Genomic DNA, 20,185 nt, shown 5'->3' on the forward strand with positions numbered 1-20,185 from the left:
ATGTGTCTTGTTTCAAGTCCTGATTAGCTGGCGCTGTCTTGCTTGGTAATCAAGGACCGGTTATGGAGATCGCCATGCAAGGTGTCCCACTATTTGCAGGGTTTCGCAGTGTTGAGAGCCGAAATGATGTTTTGTTAATTATAAAAACATGGCAGTTGTTCTGGTTACTTTCAGAGGACACCGCTGAGAGCTAAAATATACAGGAGGTGAGCAAACAACCAAGGAACAGCTTGTAATTACACGTTGGAGCCGAGGCCCCAGATTACCTGCCACATTGCGATGGCGTTTGAAGTCGGTTTTACTCGGTTTGGTTAGCGAAGATAAAAGAGCGTGTTTTATTTCCTTCAGTGTCCCTTAACAAATAATGCAAAAGAAGAAATCGTTTCATTATCAATCTGTAGTTTCAAAAAAACACAAAAAGTAAGAAAAAAAAACGGAAGAAAAGAAACCTGGCCTTTAAACGGGAAGTCTTGTGAAGATCGGATTTTCAAATCCGAATGTACACAATCTGTGTTTGTGTTGCAGATCCTGTAATAGTGCTTTTTAAGTGTGTGTTCCTTACCCCAGACATGAGAAAAACAAATGTTCCGCAACACACTCTATTCCTATAATGAGTGCCTTATACTACTCTGATCTGAATAATACAGGGAAAGACTTTGTTATGGCCCCCAATATGCTTTGCTTTAATGATAATCATGGAAGGGGAGCTATGAAGACAACCTTCCGATATTAGAGATGGATTGAAAGGCATGAAAAATCTTCTTCTTTTTTAATCTAAAAAAATTGGTGGCCGGTGTGTCCCTTTAACTAAAAGCAGTTTTTCTCCAGTAGAGCCCCACTGCTAAAAGATTTTGTGAGCCACATACCCACACTAGAGATTTATTTCTCAACAAGTGTTCAATTTCTAAGGATTCCAATTAAATGTATTTTGCACTTGAAATGAAGAACATTAGTGGGTCAGCATAAATTGACCTTTGGGATGGACAAACCTGTGTAAATTTAATTCTGATTAATCTATAACGTGTACCTGCTAGCACAAGGACTAGTGCTTGTGTCAAGATGGTGGCCAGAAGAGGACTGGTGGTGTTTCAGGAAAGCTGCAAAAGTGGAAAGAGAGAGAGAGAGATGAAAAGAGGAAGGCAAAAGGAGTTATCACTAGACTTGGGCGCCGGCCAACTCTGGTTCGTCTTCGTGTTTGTCTTCGTGGGGGGGGGGGATCTTCGTATTCCACGAATATTCGCCTGTTCCTGTGTTCGGTTCGGGCGAATATTCGTGTATATTCTTCGTGTTTGTTTTTTTCCTTCGTTTTTTGCCGTTTTTTGTAGGGGTTAATACAGGGTTAACACGATACGCACTACTGAGCAGCTTTGGTGCCAGGATTTTAAATGTCCATACGAGCAACTCTATTGGTCGCTGGCAGGGGCCTCCTCTGCTATCAACCAATGAAGTGCACCTGTACTTCATTGAGTGATGGCAGATGAGCCCCCGACTGTCGACCAATTGAGTTGTTCAGATCCTTGTTGTGCTTGTAGCTTAAGGGTTTTCTCTACCATGTAGTCTATTATCCAACCTAAATAATTTCCATGATATCCGTTCATTTGGATATGGGCTCAGATTAGGAGGACCGCATTAGCCATATTTTCCAGGACATGAAAAAAATTCTCGTATTGTTGATTGACACAGGTAAGTATGTGAAATGTAAGCGATTTCCCCCTGTGAGTTGATACATCCCACAAACTGTAGGGGGCAGCACTTTGCATGTGCTGGTCAGTAACATGGGATTCAGAGAAAAAGCCTAGCATAGTCGGCCTGGCCAACACAGTGATGTCATAGCAAACTTAGTTCATTTTCTCTAGTTCTGGGCAATTGCTCGTATCCTGCTGGTATATAATATTATTATTATTATTTATTGTTTTATATAGCGCCATCATATTCCATAGCACTTTATATTCCGTACACACAGATGCTTTCTGTAGGTTTTAAAGAGACAGTAATGCTTCCGATTTTAAGGTCAGTGTATATGAGAGGCACATTTCGAGAAATAGTCTATTTGCAGAACATGCATAAACTGGAATAGACAACCTACTAACATCAAAATATAGAGCCGTGCTTCTGTGTTTTTTATTTTTAAATAAAATATTTATATTACGGCTTTATTGCCATTTTACGTGGACTTACCAATGACTTAAGAGATTGAAATATATAATTCACAATAACATTAAAATACATTTTAATATTGCACTATTTTCAATTAAAAAAAGAAATTAATAAAAAGTCTAAAAACTATTTTCTCATTTGGCAGCCAGCTATTTCCACTAAACCGATTTGGTTTAATGTTTGGTTTCAGATAAGGTTAAATTGATTGTGTGACAAATGTGTGCATCCAGGGGTATGTAATTGGTTTAAACTGGGTGACTGATTGGCACCACTTACACAACGAAAAACAATATTTGTACATGAAAAATAAAGATTGGATTTGAAATGTGTGCAAACATTGTAAAATCTAGTCGGGCTATTTAGAACCTCATCATCAACTCTGCTTGTTTACGGTGCGGTTCCCAGACAGAGGGGGATGTTAATTAATCATGGCCGAAACAAACAAAATAAACCAACACCCTGCCCGCTCATAGATAACACCGCCTATATAAATATAAATACAAAATCATATAAATGACAGATGAGTTCTGCATCCATAAGATGCTTTTTCATGCTGCATGCAGGGCTGGCATGAGGACATTCTGCATTAAAGATTGGGGTCCAGTTCTTTTTGTGGAAAGCACGTGCACCATTTTCCCCTTCTGCATCTAACTATTGGAAGTGCGCAATCATATAGATTTTTATAAATATGTTTTCATTATTTATACACAGATACATGGGCATCAATAGGACTTTTTCCTCCCCATCTTTCCCTGCTCCCACCTCAATACCGCCTTACCTCCTCCCCATTGCCTACCTTTGTTGGCTCAGGAGAGGGGTTTCTTGTGGGAAGGCAAATGTTAGTTACCCATTAATAGGAATAATGATGTGATCACATGATAGTAGCGAACAGAACATCATGAACCTGCACAACATGAGAACTTTAGATTGCAATAGCTGGGTGGTAAGCCAAATCTACAGTTACAGCTCCTATCCCCATAATAATCAACAAGCAATGCTGCTGCTCAACATCGTTGGAGTTGCTGTCAAGAAAAGTTTATGTTGTGTAGTGAAGCTTTCTGTAGTATTACAAAAAAAGTGGGTAGTTAGGGGTGGTAAAAAGAGGCATAAAGGTTTGGTACTAAATAGGACACTTGTGGCGGTCGTGGTAACATGTGGCACTTAATGTGCCGTTATTACATGTTTCATGATGTTTAGCCAACCAAATGGATGGCTGTGAATCATGAGGTGTGCATTCCACAGCAGCTGCAGTACCTATCCATAATGATATAAAAGGTAACCTTTAGCACTCGAGTTGTTGAGATCTCACTTTCCCATGATACTTAACATACCAGACTGGCTGAGAGTCATAGGGAATGTAGTCTCAACAGCTGAAGTGTTATCCATGTTTGAAATAAACCACCTTGTGTCTGCAGCCTGCACACTATGTCTGCCCAGGTGGGGACTCTGTGTCTGTAAAGGAGCAGCTGCCTGAGTGAAGCAGAGGAGACCAGCTAGAGATAGAGCAGATCAAACCACTCTGAAAGCAGAGGGTGTACAGAATTCAATAAAAGCTGCTGCTCCAGCGGGCCTATTTAAATTCCCAGGGGGGTGATTTCCTGGGGTGGCCCTCTTCAGACACACATGGATAGATGTAGATATATATCTCATTGGATATTGACAATAACAACATTGTGCATGTGTGTGACTATTTAATTGGCAGAACTTATAAACGCATCCATTACTATTCCTAGGAACATCCAAAAGTCAAATCCTACGATTTGTTGCGCCAGATCCAAGATTTGCGGGACTGTTGATTTTCTTCAATTCTTAAAATCAGTTTTTTTTAATTTTATTTTACTTTTCTAAGAAAACCTTGAAAATTATTTGTATTTATTTACTTGTGGAAGAAGCTTTGTTTTCCCTTCAGTGGGTCCATAACATGATACATTCCCTACAGCCCTATAGTTTCAGTGAGGTTGTCAATGTGGAGATGGGGGGCTCTGAAGCCATATCACTCACTATAAAGGCCCTGTGTAGACGGCACTACCATATAATCAGCCTAAGCAGACTTTTATGTATTTGGGGCCCCATCATAACTAGGAAGAAAGGGACCTCTATAATACAATGAAAAAAAGTCTACTCATGTGAACGTATGAATTGCATCATTAGTTTTATGCAATGAATTCCTTTTACCAATGGGACCTACAAGGCATTTCACCTGTGGACCTTTAAACTTTATAGCTGCCCCTGAGAATTATAGGTAAAGGTTTTCTTTCTGCTTTCTGGATTGTGTTTCAATTTTTGATTTTCTACATAACTGGCAAGTTCAAGACAGCAGTGGCCTGTAATGGACCTTAGCGCTATTTGTGTTAGTTGGGAGTGTAATTTGGCACATACTGATAGAATTAAAGACTTTTTTTTGCAAGAATTAAGAATTGTAACATGACCCAGAAGGATTATGTGGGAAAATATTTCACATGCTACAAGCCGATTTACCCCAGGACCCAAACATCAGGACTTAGCCCTTAGCCAAGAATGTCTTCTTCCACCAACTCATGAGATGTCATGGTGCTTGTCTAATCTTTGATTAAGTACAGAGCAGAAGATTGGAGAAACTCACTCAAAAAACAATTCACATACACTCTCCTGTCAACTTGTTATGTTGCAAATTCCTAAGAGTCTTGTAAATGTATGTGAATCATATATGTCATTATTCACACTGATAGCTATAAGATAAATCTCAGCACGCATAAATAACAAAGATAATAAAAAATGCCGTATATGTATATTTAAAGCTAATTTTAGATATTACAAATACTCATATGCATGGTAACCTACCTTACACACACATTATTCATCCATGATTATACTTGGATATTTGCATCTTCTATCACCTATCTGGCTTGTGCAGCTCACCAAATTAGAATGTTAGCTTTTCAGTTCAGGTTCCTATTCCGTGCTCTTATACAAACATTCTACTCTTGACATTTTTTAATTTTTAATGCATTTTGCATTGATTCCAAGGCATCTTTTCTTGTGTGCATATTGGTTCCAAATAGTAACCAATTTTACAGTGGTAGTAGAATAAAAGCGAACGTATAATTTAATATATATAATATATATAATATAATACTTTTATACATTTAAAAAGCATTTGTAATATTTTTAAGGCCAGATTAATTTACAGATACCTTATGTTACTAAGGTAGATCTGGGCATTCTGTGCTTTGTACAGTTATTGTGCCGGAGTCTATTAATGTGCTTATTAATTCTTCTTGTTATTAGCCTTTATGTACATAGACTCAGTTCAAAGCTATTGCAGAATGTTCTTTGTCACAAAGCCCCAATGCTTAATGAAATAATCATTAGCGGTGACTCAAAACTACAAAACTATGTTAAATTCCCCTTTTTAATTGAAGAAAAAGACAGTTATTTGTTCCTTTATGTGGGGTTTAAGGGCGGCAGGGAATGTCAGGACTAGATTAAAGGAAGCGGAGTCACTCCTTATGTTCTCTGTTCCGTCTCTTTTAACAAGGGCCACAATTATTCGTGAGATTCCCTTTCACTTAAGTGCTTTTTTGCTGAGTTTTCAGGCTACTCAGTGACTTGCTGCATGGCTAGTCTTGTCATTGTATTGAGGTATGTTATTTCGCTTTTCTTCCTATTCACCGAGCCTATGAATACAGATGCCTATCTAGTCACTTCAATAGCCATGACCCTAGCATCGAGCAGCCGGTCATATAAAGAGTTTACGTCGGCCTGATTACTCAATGGGCTCTCTTGAGTACACACAGAGACAGCAAGTAATGGAGATCTCACTCCAAGCAAAGACCAAGAAACTTAATTCTTCCCCCCCCACCACCACTTCAAACCAACGCACATCTCGTAAACAAAGAGTATTGTATAAGGGTTTTTTAACATACCTGAAATGCAGCCTCATTGGCTGAAGATTTATGCCGAGACTAAAGGGAAAAAAACATCAAATGTCATGTTTTAGATGTTAATCTCATTCAACTCATATGAACTCCAAAAATCTCCATTACCAGACACAATGGACTGAATGCTACTGGTGTAGAGGGGGCCGTCAGCCACTCAAGTTGTTTTGTCGTTCGTCAAAAAGATATTTACCATTTAATGGAGTTACTCTATTTATTGTGGTCCTGAAAGGACCCTGCTTAGTAATAATGGAAGGTATGAGAAGCCATATTCTCTAGGATTAAGGACTTTGTTCCTAGAACAATGGTTATTAATCAAATAGTCATTTTTTTCTTTTTAAATGAGTTATCTGGTTGTAAGGAGTTGCTTTTTTACAATATTAATTTAACCAATGCAGCTTTTTAAAATGTCTTGATAAAGGGAAATTTAAGAGCCCCGAATCACACAAGATTTGTTCCTGTAGTAACAAAGGAAGGCAATACATTCCCTGTTCACGGTTAAAAATGCAATTGTTTCAACTGTTTGTGTTGAAAACTAAGTTACATTAGCATTTTGATCTACGTGACATTTACATAGATCTATCCTCAACATCTGCTGATTGATCACCAAGATCAGTGGGGCTCCTAAGTTGTCGCTTTACCTCCATATTTCCATATTTAGACTAAGCTGTAGTTAACATATTTGCTCCATTATGTGGTAAAACCCCCAAAATCATTACAAAACGATGCCCCCATAGCATAATTGTGGCTCAGCTCAGTTGCTAAACCCTGCAGGGTCCCTTCAAAGAATGAATCAACAACTCTGCTGAGTGATACTTAGTTTCTCCGTCTAACAAGAACTCTGGAAAGCCGACCCTGTTCTCCGAAGGGCAAATTTCCACATCTCTTTGGGGTGTATTTATTAACTTTGAGGGAGAGTTGAACATTTTAAATGTGTGGCTTCACTATACATAAGAAAGAAACAAACCCAGTGGCTTTCTTCTGTGAGAAGATCCTTACATGGTGTAAATGTAGGGAGTTTCCTTGAAAGTAATTTCAGCAATTTTATTATGCATTATACAGGGTCAAGAGGGCATCAGAGTTGTCCCTTGTATATATATATATATATATATATATATATATAATTTTTTTTTTTGGATTGTTCTAAATGGGGTGTAACATTAATGAGCAGCTTCAATCAAAAGTTCCCAGATGTGATTAAAGAATAAATAGGTTTGCTTTGCCCTGTGCATTATTCATTAACCCAAATGGCTAAATGACCGGCCTTAAGGTTAAAAGCTTAAGCTGTTTAGTTTTATACAGTCTGCGGGATGTTTCAGCCAAGCAGAAGACTGAGTTGTACAGGGAGTAGCTTTGAAAAATTGAGACTAATAGTCCATTTAACATCCAGCCATGGCAGAAGCTAATCCTTAAGGTCATGGAGCTACAATTTATTTATTGAGAGGTCTGTATTAATCTTTCTAAAAGATAATGTTATGGCAAATGGCATTTAATCTTCTGCAGCGCATATAAACAAAACATGCAGGATTATCTCTGTTTAAATAGGATTGGAATGTTTGGAATCAATCAATATGTGTTGGGACTCCAGACAGGTCTAAGGGCCCATGCTGACTGCCAGGCTGCACTCCCTGATACTATCAGCATGTCGGACTGGACGTGCCTGCAGGGTGCGAAGATCTCGCGCTAATAAAGTTATACATCACTCCACTAGTATTAATTATGAGATGGTGCATATATTTGTAGTAGTCGTCGTTAAAAACGTTTATATCTGAGAGTCTTAAAATCTACACAAGATGTGCACCCGCAGTACATGTCGTGGATTAAAAAGAGAATACTAATGATTTAGATTGTAAGCTCCAAAGAACATGGCTTTCTTTTGCAGTCTTAGTCTAAATATCTAATTATCATGAGTAGTGAGGCATCTGTCAGCACCATATAAATAACAGATAATAACTTGGGCAGGTATATTCTTAAAGGAATGGGGAAGGACTTTACAGAATGTGGTCTTCTTTTTATTGGTGTAGCATATCAATCACTTCTCTCCAGGATGACCACCACAACACAGCAGGGGCCTATTTAGCCAATATAATTGGATATGTTCAATTGAAGTGGTGTTTTTACTAGCCTAAGCCACTATCACCACCCCTCTACTCCCCTTACAATTCTGTCTAGAGAGTGGTTGGGCAGTTGCCCGTGCCTTAAGAAAAGGGTGAGCCTTTGTAAGATCTTTAATGGTGTATACAGAAGGTTCATTTATTGTATAGTCGCTGGATCTGTTTTGGATGTAAGATGGCTTTATAATAAAGATTTTAGAGACAGTCAGGGATGGGTTTTTATTTCATATGCTTAAAAAACTTAATAAGACACAAAAAAGGATAGTTCTGTGGATGGAGTGTTTGGGGATCCAACTTGAACTCCCAAATACTTATTACTCAAACCATCAAAACTGGCCACCTCGGGACTTAGAAGGAGCATGTTTCTCAGTAGTGCTTTCCAAATGTTGCCAAAGAACCCAACAACACATGGCATCATCTTTGAGTTAATAAAAGACCTTTGCAGTTTTATGGGGAACATAATGTTACTTTAGCTGGGTGAGGTACATAGTAATTAATAAAATGCCTTCTAGTTTCGGGCTTATTTACCAAAATGTGCTTTTCATCTTATGATATTTCATAGCTGGCTTTGAAAAACTGTCTATCCCTCGGCTAATAAAACTATATTGCCATGTTTAAATATAATACGAATATAAAAGCAATTGTTGAAGTTGCATGTTTAGTTAGGATTGTATTCTATACTTTGAAATTGTAACTACTTTGTTCAGTTTGTTGCTCCATTAAAAAAAACATCAAAGTGTAGAACTCCTCCTGACCATCATTATACCCCACATCATAATTCATTAACAGCCCCCACCACAGTTATCATCCCCCAACCACCAAAATTTCCATCCCCTATCATGATCACCCCCATATTGCATCCTAATCACCCCCCTCCATCTTCATGCCCCCATAATACCCACCCAGCATTATTTCCCCCTCGTCTTCATATCCTTCCATCAGCACGCACCCCCTCCATCCTCTTCCTCTGAACCTGACAATCAGCGCTGCGGTATTCCTCTACGGATCTGCCAGCCCATTTTACATTATGACCTCTAGTTTTAGATTATGACCTCTTGTTCTAACATGTATCCTCCTTTGAAATAAACTTCCCTCCTGTGCTTTGTTAAATGCTTTTACGTTTTAAATGTTGAGATTTTTCTTTGTGCAAAATATTTTGTTCGGAGACCATAAAGCAGCGTCTGTATGCCCTCGGTAGCTGCTTGTATGTCTGTGGGATTCATAATTTATACCTGCTGCATATTAGAGGTCAAGCACTTTGAGTGTGTTATTATCTCATTAGTGGTAATTAGCGTTGGGCAGGGTAATTGCTGTTGAAGCTCATCTCTATTTAACAAGGTGATCACATGATCCTGGGGCCTTAATGAGTACATGTAATGTTTTAATGGTACTCATTTACATTTGTATAGCGCTTTTTGCCTCCTTGCCAGCTTCAAAGCCCTGAAGTGTTTGGCTGAGTATAAAAAGAGCAGGTCATCTTAGAGATTTTATATTCTGTGCACAGAATAAAAACTGACATCTTCAATGAAAACCTGGCACCATACATGTATAGTGAAAACCTCGAGCTGCTTTATTATCGTGGATGTATTTTACGTTAGCGTATATTATGAGAGCATGTATCGTAACTTCCTGTTCAGAGGATTAACGCTCTGGTCAGTTTCCTACACCTTCAGTTTCCCACTTTACCCCAGAATCACTTTTATGCATAACCCCTACTTGAAATATACTATTTTACCGCCTACTTGAAATATACTATTTTACCGCCTTTGGTTAAATAGTTAGATCTTTGGCTCCCTTAGTCTACATTTCATTGTCCTACATTAGAACATTGGTACTGGCATGACATCACTAGCAAGTCTATCCACAACATATGAACAGCAGCGTGACCTCACGCTTTTGTCATTTTCCATGGGTAGAAAATCCTGTTTTCCCCGCTTTTCCATCAAAAGACTGATTCTCATACCTGGGAACTCTGGGTTTGACCTGGAGATTGCCGGGTGAGCACTGCTTCTCCGGTTCTCCGGGCCAAGACCCGAATCCTCCTGGTCGCGGGGTCTTGACACGCCCTGCTCCCCGCCCATTTTCCCTCTAGATGGGGGTGTTTCCTGCTGCCGTCAGCGGGAACTCCTGCTGCTATCAGCGGGAACTCCCCCGACGTCAGTGGGACCACCCCCGACGTCAGTGGGACCGCCCCCGACATCAGTGGGAACTCCCACTAACGTCAGTTGGACCGCCCACTGACTTCGGTGGGCAGTCCTGGCCGTGTCCCACAAGGGAAGGCTCCGGATAGCCAGAGCCCAGAAGTTCCCAGGTATGCTGATTCTGGATCGGTGCATGCTAAGCTGTTGGCATTTCCAATAAATAATGCATTTGCCGGGACACCCAACAGCCGTTGCCCCTAGAAATTTGGGATGTACATGTTAATTTGACATATTTGCCCTTGTTATATACCGTATTTGCTCGATTATAAGACGACCCTGATTATAAGACGACCCCCCAAAATCTGAATATTAACTTAGGAAAAAAAGAAAAAGCCTGAATATAAGACGACCCTAAAGGAAAAAAGTTTTACCAGTAAATGTTAATTCATGTAAACTATTTTTTTTAATAAAAGCTATGATTGAGAAAAATATATTTTTTTTGTTTTTATTTCTTGTATTTTCCAACCTGCCCCCAGTTACGCACATCTGCCCCCAGGCTTGCCACACCAATATGGCACTGTGGCCCATGATATGCCTTTTAACCCTCTATATGCCACTGTGCCCCATGGTATGCCTTTTTACCCCCTATGTGCCACTCTGCCTCCAGAAATGCCTTATACCCCTAATTCCCATTCTGGCATTTAGGGGGTTAAAATGCATATTATGGGGCAGAGTGGCATATAGGGAGGTATAAGGCATTCCAGGAGGCAGAGTGGCATTAAGGGAGTTAAAAGGCATTATATAGAGCACTCTGCCTCCAGAAATGCCTTATACCCCTATATGCCACTCTGGCATTTAGGGGTTTAAAAGGCATATTATGGGGCAGAGTGGCATATAGGGAGGTATAAGGCATTTCAGGAGGCAGAGTGCACTATTAAATGCCCCCTTAACGCCACTCTGCCTCCTGAAATGCCTTATACCTCCCTATATGCCACTCTGCCCCATAATATGCCTTTTAACCCCCTAAGTGCCAGAGTGGCATATAGGGGTGTAAGGCATTCCAGAAATGCCCTACACACACACACACACACACACACACACACACACACACACACACACTTACTTACTTACTTACCGGTGCTTCCAATTTCCTGCTGTATTGCCGGGGCAGCGGGTTGACGTCTCATTCCGCGGCAGCCGGAAGGAGGTGGAGTTGGCAGCGGGGGTTTGTATGCGTCCGTCGCAAATACCTTCCCCGGCTGTCAGAGATCAGGAACTCTGGAACTCTGATCTCTGACAGTCGGGGAAGGTATTTGCGACGGACGCATACAAACCCCCGCTGCCAACTTCACCTCCGGAAGCACCGGTAAGTGTGTGTGTGGGGGGGGGGGTGACGACAGGAGGATCCAGGTCCCCTGCAGCGGTGCGGGGGATCTGGATCTTAGTCTCCTAATCAGACCTCTATTTGAGGTCTGATTAGAAGACGACCCCGATTATAAGACGAGGGGTATTTTTCAGAGCATTTGCTCTGAAAAAAACCTCGTCTTATAATCGAGCAAATACGGTACCTCCCAAGTGTCCCTCTTTGTAGCCCAAATCCTTCTATTCCTTTCCTCGCCTGATTATTAAGTGCCAACAATTTACGCAGCGCTTCTTTCAATACATATATTCAAGGGGTCTGACAAACCTACAGCTGACAGACTAAGGGCTAGCTGCACATGGAGGCGGGGCTAGCCCCACATAGCCTCCAATTAGCTGGGAATACAAGGGCTGGGTGGGGGAGCGGGCACGGCCAGATGCTGCGCCCCCCCCCCGGAGAGAGAGGAAAGTAACCTGGAGTTCCCAGGTATGCATACTATGGATGGCCACACACGTGTAGCTGCATCAGGTAATGGAACTCTCGTGAAATCCCATTCTCTACCCTACTGGGCCAGCTTCAAGATCATGGAGTGAAGGCGACATTTCCTGTGGTATTACCCTATTTCAAGAGCTACACTACCTGTCTCTTCTCTTCCCAGCATGCACATGGACCTCACCATTCCTAATTGGCTGCTCATTCACCTTAGTTTTATGGAACTTCTTTTAATTGGCAGGGACAACAGGAAATAGGAGGAGCTTAAAATGAGCGCCCATTGTGTCCAAAGAATAAAGATCCTATAACAAGGAGGCTGAAATATTTAATTGCAATCAGACCCAAAAGGCATGGTTAACATAATCATGAATCTAATGTTATTATACTATGACTTAATGAATGTCAGGTTTAGATTGTAAGCTTGCGAGCAGAGCCCTCTTTGCACCAACCTAATGTATCGTTTTGTCTTACTCGGTTGTCAGTTCTAGGTTTGTCTATAATAATAATAATATTAATAGTAATAATAAGTGAGATTTCCACTATAAATGTGTTTATAGGCAAAGCTAGTTTGTACAGAAGAAACAGAGTATTAAACTCTAAGGAGTTTTTTGGCCATGGCATGGTATATTCAGTTTCCATTTTGTTCTGAGCTCTTTGGTAGACACATGGGCCAATGTGCTTTGGATCCTTGATCCATTTGTTTCTTTCACCTTGGATAAGTGAAAGGCTTCCTTGTTTTCTGTGTCGTTTCTCCTGCTTAACAGCCTGTAAGCCCAGTATCTGGTAACGAGAGACTGCTCCACATTTTAAGCAACAGCCCATTTCCGTCCAGGCTGACATTCTCTGAAGCTAATGTTTATTTGATCTCATTGCAGCTTGAACGAACGTGACCACTTGTTGAAGAGACTTGGCAGAAAAACCCCTCCAAGCCTCTTCCGGGCTAATTCCGTCCAGCAAAGTGTAACATGTAAGTATCTGAGTGTAAATAATACTGAATGCTAGATCATCCCGGGCATTCGCCAGACAGGTGGGGATTTGACTTTGATTAAAGCGCTCAGCAGGTTCTGTAACGGATAAGTGTCCTAGGGGAAAAAGGGCTTTCTTTGAGAATAGTGATTCACTCTTCAAGAAAACCTAAAAGTACCAAATGTACATATATATATATATATATATATGTACATTTGGTACTTTTTGCTTAAAAAAAGTAGTTTCCCGACCTGTAGAGCTTACATTCTAAGTAAACAACAAGTTTTCATGACATTTTCACAAAAGACCCCTTGAATTAAGGTAGGGACCAAGACAATTATATTAAAGTTACTTGTTTTGATAACCAGGTTATGATAGATGGAAGGAAGTATGAAGACGTGCTAGAGGCTAATACAGTAAGGGAATTTAAACAAGCATTAGATAGGTGTAGCGCTATCCAGAATATAAAACAAGACTGAGTACTGATTAAGGATTAACCAAGCTTTATTCTCTAACGAGTCAAATATTAAGTAATGCCCAAACCACAATATTTTAAGAGAATTAGCTGCTTTTGACGCTCAAAAACCTACAACACTCTCTCTATATTGATTTATAAAGGAATAGGACAAACGGGGAATATTGTGTAACTTTCCCTTTATTAGGAGCGAATCTGGTAGTAATAAGACTGGTTGGTGTCCGGATTGTAATCTGAGTCTGACCCCGGGTTAAAGATAAGAAGTCCTTACAGCAATGAGCTCTGATAGGAGATGGTGATATCCTGTAGATAAACAGGCCAGTGTAGTGGGAGAGAATAAATAAAGGCTTGGCAGATATAATTAATTGGGAATTATACCGATTTATTGTTTAATTGTCCAGATATACGGAGAGCCGTTTGCTGAGTAGATTTTCTTTCGATTATTTGTGGGTTTTTAGCAAATATCTCACAATACAATGGTCAGAAATGTGTTGTGCTGGCTATTGTACTGCAAATATGTAGTAACATTTTAAACCATGGCCATCGATCTAATTTTGGGGCTTTTGTGGATTTTTTTTAGCTGATCCACATCTTGCAAATGCGGTGTAGTAATAACGCCTTCCACTGTAGTCCACACGCCATCATTTTAAACCCGCTGCCGTTTATGTGTTATGGAATTGTGTACCTTCTCAGAGGGTACCTGGGTTATAAAGGAATCCAACATAACAGAGTGGATTGACTACGGTTTGGAGAGTAAACACGACTTTTCTTTAATCTTAGGTTTACTTATAAGAAATAATGAAGATCACTTCTGCTATTTAGCAGACCCCTATTGTGCCTGTGTAGCTGAACTTATTAATGAAGCCATCCTGTCAGTATAAAAAGCACTGAAAGCCTTGAACTAACCTGAAGGGCTGGCAAGGGGGGCATAGTGGGGCATTTGTTCCCAGGGCTGCTCTGATTTGAAGATTGTTGGTCACTACTAGAGGCCTTCACTGTGTTATACTTGCAGTTCCTCATCTGGCCACCAGTTGTCTCGTGTAACATACTGTAGGCTTCAGGTCTTACCGTATCCTTTAAGTTACTTTTATGCAGACTATGTTGGCAAATATCCATTGGAGAGGAGATGATCGTGCACATTGTGCATTGTGGCCGTTGCCATTGTTATCCAAAGTCTTTGGGACAACATATTATGGGGCCTCTGGTTTCAGCTTGCCACGTGGAACTAGTCCTCTCCTGTTCACTAAAGTGAGACTTTTACAGGACTGTTACAGTAAAAAATGTAACTTTGCTTTTCAATGGGAACTATAAAATGTATAATTAATATTACTACAAATATTCATAATAACCAATGAGGAAGGGGAGCTGAAACTGCAACTCTCCTGCAACTTCATACTTTTATAACTGAATCCCTGACATTCAGCGCTCCAGACAGTCGGTATGCCAGGAGGCAGCTGCTATGTAAGTAGCCAAACGGTGTCATTGAAATGCTGCTTAAATTGCAGAAGGAGTAGCCAATGCCCAAGCACACTTGGATTCGCTGATTCATGAAATAAATCTGGTTGTAACTTCCTCTTCCCTAACTCACGCCACTCGATGCACGTTCTAACAATGTATCCTGGTTGTGTTGCGCCTGTAATTAATAACAAAAGGGGAGGAAAAAATGCAACATATATAAACCCCCCTCCCCCACTGCCATCTGATCTCCGTCCACGGCCTAAAGTCCCGGGACACATAGATGAGGTGATATCACCCCAGCGTGACTCACAGCAGGCAGCGGGGATTAGCACCTGCCTGGAAAATAAAAAGTACACACCTGTTGTTTCAAATGACAGACTGCAATGTTGTATACAACGGAGAAAGCCAATGTGCAAAGTTGACATTGCGTAGGAGAAATTGTCCTAAAGTGTAGCGGAGAATTACTTTTTATGCATTGGAAAAATGGATATAGCTGTATTAGCCCAAGGGAAATGGAGTCTTTATTAGAAGCTGAGACCTTTTATTGGACTAGCATAGAAAGAGCTGGAAAGTTACATTGCTTTTGGAACCTCAGATGTCTCTTTCAGATGGAGCTTGTGCATAAGACCTCCTCCACCAAATCTTTGGAGATATGTCCCAAACAATGTTTGTTTACTCCTTTTATATCTCAAGTTCTGAAAAGTTGTAACCTACCAACCCCTTCTCGCTCCCTAAAATGCAGTGCCCTGTGATGGCACAGATCCTCATTGCATGGCTTCCTCATAGCCTTACTCATATGCCACATGAGGGAATAGGGCATAAACCAGGGGTAATCCCTTTGCACTGTGCAAATGGTATTGAGGAATATTCTGAGACCCCCCTTACTAGAGTTACTAATGACTTACTCACTGTAAATCCAAGGCCCACTACTACTGCCTTTCTGCTGCTTTTCACACTGTGGGCCACCCTTTTCTCCTCCAAGCTTCTCACAACCTTGGTCTCCATGACTCTGCTCTCTCCTGGTTCACATCCTAGCTTCCTGATCGTACCTTCAGCATCCCCCTCTCCAGTAACACTACCTCTCCCCTTCCCCTCTTAGTTGGGGTACCCCAAGACTCAGTTCTAGGACCCCTTCTGTTCCCCTTTACACAACCTCGCTGGGCAAACAAATCTCAACCTTTTGGCATTCAATACCACCTGTATGCCGACAGCACCCTGATCTATCTATCCTCCCCTGATCTCTCTCCTTCCATCTTAGATCGTGTAATTAACTTGATGCTTGCACAATTCCTAAAACTCAAAAATATCTCCCAAATAAACCTTTATATCTTCCCTCCCTGAACAGAGAAGGCATTAGGGGGATAGTATATGGGGTGGAAGTGTTTTAAAGAAAATACATTACGATGTCAGGAACAGCTGAGTTTAAGTCCCTAGGTGATGTACGACCAAATGTATGTCTCCACTGAACTTGAGCACAGCTGTCACTCAAAGCTATGTGATTGCAGCGCAAGCAGTGTATACTGTCAGTCTCCTCGTGTATAGGCACATGGTATTTGTTATATGAAATCACAGATTAGATACCTAATGGCTGCTGTTATTTAACGTCACTCTATCTTGACACCAAAATATATTTTCAATAAATGTCCGCTAACAAAAATATATAGTTTTCTATGTAATAACTGCAGGTAGAAATGAGCTGCTGTGCTGGTATGATAAAAAGTTGCAGTAAATTAATGCTTTAGTGCCCTGTGAGGATCCTGACAGAAATGTTGAATCCAAGACACATTTAGTTCACAATAGGATCAGTGTGCTCTGTTTAGTGCAACAAGCATACAGATTACATAGCCAACCCATAAGAGGAGCACATAAAGGATCTAGTGATTGTGTAAATGCAGCCACTTCATATTACTTTTGACACCCAGGAAGATAAATATGGAATTGAAAGGAAACATGCCAAAAGTAAAGTTGCTGGATGTGGCCAAAACATTCAATTCGGAGAAGCCCAGAATGTGCGAATTATGTAGAAAAAGATTCCTAAATACATATCTTGTCGGTGGGATCATTTATCTTTATTTCTGTAACTTGAAATACTGTTGTGTTTCTAGCTACTGTATTTTGTCTTATTTTAACATGAGTTGTTGTTACTGTTATTTTCATTTAATATCATTCCAGAGGAGGCGCTCATCACACTCAGAATGGCAGGCATTTTAGTCTAAGATGGGGTTGCCAGGTGGCTGTGATTTTACTGGCTTGGCTGTTCTTTTGAAGGTCAAGCCGATTTCTGGTTACAGGGTTGGCTACACCGAGTGGCTCTACAGAGAACCCCTTTCTGCAAAGAGAAGACAGCAAGACAGCCTGTTCTCCTCACTGACAGACACAATGTAGCAGTGTTCACACGTTCTGTGAGCAGACAGATACAGCGTAACGGATATAAAAACCATCAACGCGCAACAATGATACGTAACAGCTGCGAGTGTGCGAGTGTCTGTGTAACTTTATATATATATATATATATATATATACTAATAATAATTTAAACGGGGTAACAAATTGGTGAGGGGGTGCAAGGCGCCATTGCTGCACTGTAGGGTGCTGTTACTGCGGTAATTGTACTGTCTAATGTCTCCGACACTCCCTCTGAAGTAGAATGCGTATTAACATTATGGAGGTAAGTAGAGTACATGCACGGTATGTTTGTTGAAACATAGAAATGTATCTCCTGGAGGGCATTTGGGTCGGGGTGAGAAAAGGGAGAAATGCTTTTAGGCGGATTCTGCAGAATACCCCAATGGATTTGGAAAACAGACCACATGAACATGTAAGTGGACCGCAGAGCAATCGTATGCTTTACCGTACATATGGTGGCTGGAGTGTCCCAGCTGAAGATCTTTTGGTTTGCTATTCAGGTGTAGCAGTTGTATCGATTATCCAATCCTAATACCGAAGGTTGTGGTTTATCTGAACGGAAGGCAACAGCAGACCGCAGGCAATGAGGGGAGCAGGGGGTAGTGCGTCTGTGGCACAAGTGCCCTTTTCCTCTGCTATGCATTGTGAAGGACCAACCCTATTGAGTTTCTCCTGCAAGAAGAGCTTGGTTTGATCTGTGTCAAAGCATAACTATATTGTGAGATTCCCCCTGACCAACTGAACAATGCATTGTGCAGGGCCAGCGTAACACTCCTGGTTATATGATATATAACGATATATGATGGACCCTCATAAAGCATAGTGTAGTAAAGAAGAAACATGTCGTGTTGAGACCAGTAAACTTGCGTCTCCAGCTGTGATTATAGGTGACGTGACCTCACTGCTTATGGTTCATGCTGTTACACCTTCCCACTTGCCTGCCAATCCATTAGTGTCGGGCTTTATGTAGGTTCTCATTGTTGAATTATGTGGTTGCAAATTGCATTGTATGTATGTATTCCTACAACATGCGCTCGTTGGTTTTACAAATCCATCCCCATTGTTCTTGCATTTTCAACATGATCACCATATTTTACTAATGATTATTGTGCCGGCTCTACCTATGAGCTTTAAACAGTAGGTCCGCATATACGAATATTGACTGTCACTTTGGATGGAGAGGAAACCTTGGAATGGATGATTGAGGAGTATAGGAGTTGAACAGCTGTGAATATGTCCGCTCTGACATCTCCTGGCAGCTGGAAACTCTCTAATTTACTGTCGGGGTCTGGTGATAAAAGAGGAGGAGAGTGAAGGGCTCACTGGGGAATTAGGCTAGCTTTCTGAAGCCACCAGGAACTAACTTTTATCTTCGTTCCCAAAGGGGCTTCACACCTCCCTGATAATAAAAGGGTTAAAGGCATACCTTGTGTCTAATCATCCCACACCAAAATTCTAGCTCATTTCTATTTTCGCAGTTACTTTTATTGAGTTTCTATTTATTTTCTGGAATCGCTGTGTGTTTTGCCGACTTCTCCTCCAGGAACTAAAAGCCTCAAATATTAAGGGTGTGATAGGATTGTACGAAACACTTAAAGCTATCGAGCGTACAAACTGAGATCTCCCGGCAGCGTCTTTGGAAGCTGAGTGTTTGAAGTTAAAATAAGGCCATTAGCATTCAATCGGAGTTTAGCCAGAACCCTCAAATTGTTCTCCTATGTGCCCCAGGCCATGACGGATATAGGTAAAAAGCAGCGCGCATGAGTGTTAAATGGATTATTTCTTTTTGCCAAATGTTGCTATAGCATCAACCTTAAGACAGCAGTTAATGTAAGACACATTCGACCTGTGATCAGTTCCCCAAGACATACGATTTACAGAAATAATTGGAATCTTGGGAGAAGCCCCCTGTTTGAAAAAAGTCAGATTATACACCGCTGCCTTTTGTTGATCGCGCCATTCCTGACGTATCTTTTCTGCCCTCGTTTTTTTTTTCAGATGGCTATGCTTTCTCTCAAGAAGAACACGGAGTTGTTTCCCAGTCTCAAGTGGTCCGATCCTATGACACGACAAAACAGAGGGCCAGCATAGAATAACAGGGACATCGGCAACTGAGCTTTGGACAATACAGGCACTGTTAACAGATATTTGACTAAGGTTTGGCCGCGGCAGCCGAAAAACTGGGAAACTCATTTCTGTGCCCTTTGCCAACAAATTTCTTAGTTATTTTTTTTCTGCCAGCGAGGCCTGCATGAGATTTAAAGAAACTATGCATTACAGGTCTCTCTCTGGAAGCTAAGTGGTTAACGTGTAATGCAAGCAAGGATATAATAACGTGTAATTCACAAAAGAACATACGCTGTCACTCGTGTGTTGTGTCCAGCTTCTCACATCCCTTTGCTAAAGTGTGAAGCGATCAATGTATTTTGGGGAATACACATGGATGGTAAACACTGACATTCCAGGTGCTGATGACTACTATTCCCATCATCATCCAAGATGGCGTAAAATGCACTATATAGCAGCTGGATTGAGACTTGGCTTATCGCATATATAAGCATCCGCTGCTCAATATCCTGTTTATATCGCAGAGGGCCGCTGTCCTGTTCATGGCTTTGACTAAATGAGCATGATGGGAATTAGTTTGCTGCAACTGGAATGCAAAAAACTGCTTATCCTGGCAGCTATCTTGCTATCAT

At 40.9% G+C, this 20,185-nt stretch overlaps 1 protein-coding gene across 1 annotated transcript in view; it reads left to right on the plus strand.

Moving 5' to 3' along the window:
- Window positions 1-19,806, plus strand: part of ATP8A2 (ATPase phospholipid transporting 8A2) — a 240,413-nt gene extending 220,607 nt beyond the window's left edge. Inside the window, exons 36-37 of the mRNA XM_053456407.1 lie at window positions 13,057-13,148; window positions 19,485-19,806. Of these exons, the coding sequence (XP_053312382.1) occupies window positions 13,057-13,148; window positions 19,485-19,582 (190 nt within the window). The 3' untranslated portion in view covers window positions 19,583-19,806. The remainder of the gene's footprint in view (window positions 1-13,056; window positions 13,149-19,484) is intronic.
- Window positions 19,807-20,185: the final 379 nt, after the last annotated feature.

The sequence above is a fragment of the Spea bombifrons genome, chromosome 2 (genome assembly GCF_027358695.1).
Source record: "Spea bombifrons isolate aSpeBom1 chromosome 2, aSpeBom1.2.pri, whole genome shotgun sequence".
NCBI classification, from domain to species: Eukaryota; Metazoa; Chordata; class Amphibia; order Anura; family Pelobatidae; genus Spea; species Spea bombifrons.